The sequence below is a fragment of the Alligator sinensis genome, unplaced genomic scaffold (assembly GCF_000455745.1).
Source record: "Alligator sinensis unplaced genomic scaffold, ASM45574v1 scaffold2766_1, whole genome shotgun sequence".
Classification (NCBI taxonomy): Eukaryota; Metazoa; Chordata; order Crocodylia; family Alligatoridae; genus Alligator; species Alligator sinensis.
This window is the reverse complement of record NW_005843579.1, coordinates 58208-58861: the sequence shown is the minus strand read 5'-3', so window position 1 is coordinate 58861 and position 654 is coordinate 58208. Positions and strand designations below refer to the sequence as shown.

Genomic DNA, 654 nt, shown 5'->3' with positions numbered 1-654 from the left:
TCCAGCAGCTAACGCCATGTTCATTTCTCCATTAGGTATCCTGTCCCAGGTCACACTGAAGGAGTCTGGCCCTGGGCAGGTGAAGCCTGGAGAAACCCTCAGCATGACCTGTACTGTCTCCGGGGTCTCTATTACTGATAGCAACTATGCCTGGAGCTGGATCCGGCAGCCTCCTGGGAAAGGGCTGGAGTGGATGGGATATGTATATCCTGCTGATGGGAGCACAAGCTACAACCCTTCTCTCCAGAGCCGCGTCACCATGTCTGGAGACAGCTCCAAGAACCAGTTCTCCCTGCAGCTGCGCTCCCTGACAGCTTCAGACACCGCCACGTATTTCTGTACCAGAGACACAGTGACACAGAGCAGGGCAGGGGCTGCACAGAAAGGGGAAGCAGAGTCTGAAGAGGCATTCAGGGCATCTGAACACTGACTTTCCAGCTTTGCTAAGTCAGAGTATTGCACCACGGCCAGTCTTATACTCATGTCTGTCTTATCTCTGTGGTCCAAGGTGTCTGGTCCCAGGTGCCACCGGTGGAGTCCAGAAGGGATGTGAGGTATCCTGGAGACTGTCTACATGTTTCATGCAAAGCCTCCAAGTTTGACTTCAGCAGCTGCAGCACAGATTGTGTACATCAGGCTCCCAGAAAAGAGCTG

The 654-nt window shown here is 53.7% G+C and overlaps 1 gene segment (V, D, J or C); it reads left to right on the top strand.

The window, feature by feature from the left end:
* LOC102372703 overlaps positions 1-445 on the top strand; it is a 638-nt gene extending 193 nt beyond the window's left edge. Inside the window, 1 exon segment of the V gene segment in view lies at positions 36-445. Within this exon segment, the coding sequence occupies positions 36-430 (395 nt within the window).
* The last annotated feature ends 209 nt before the right edge of the window (positions 446-654 follow it).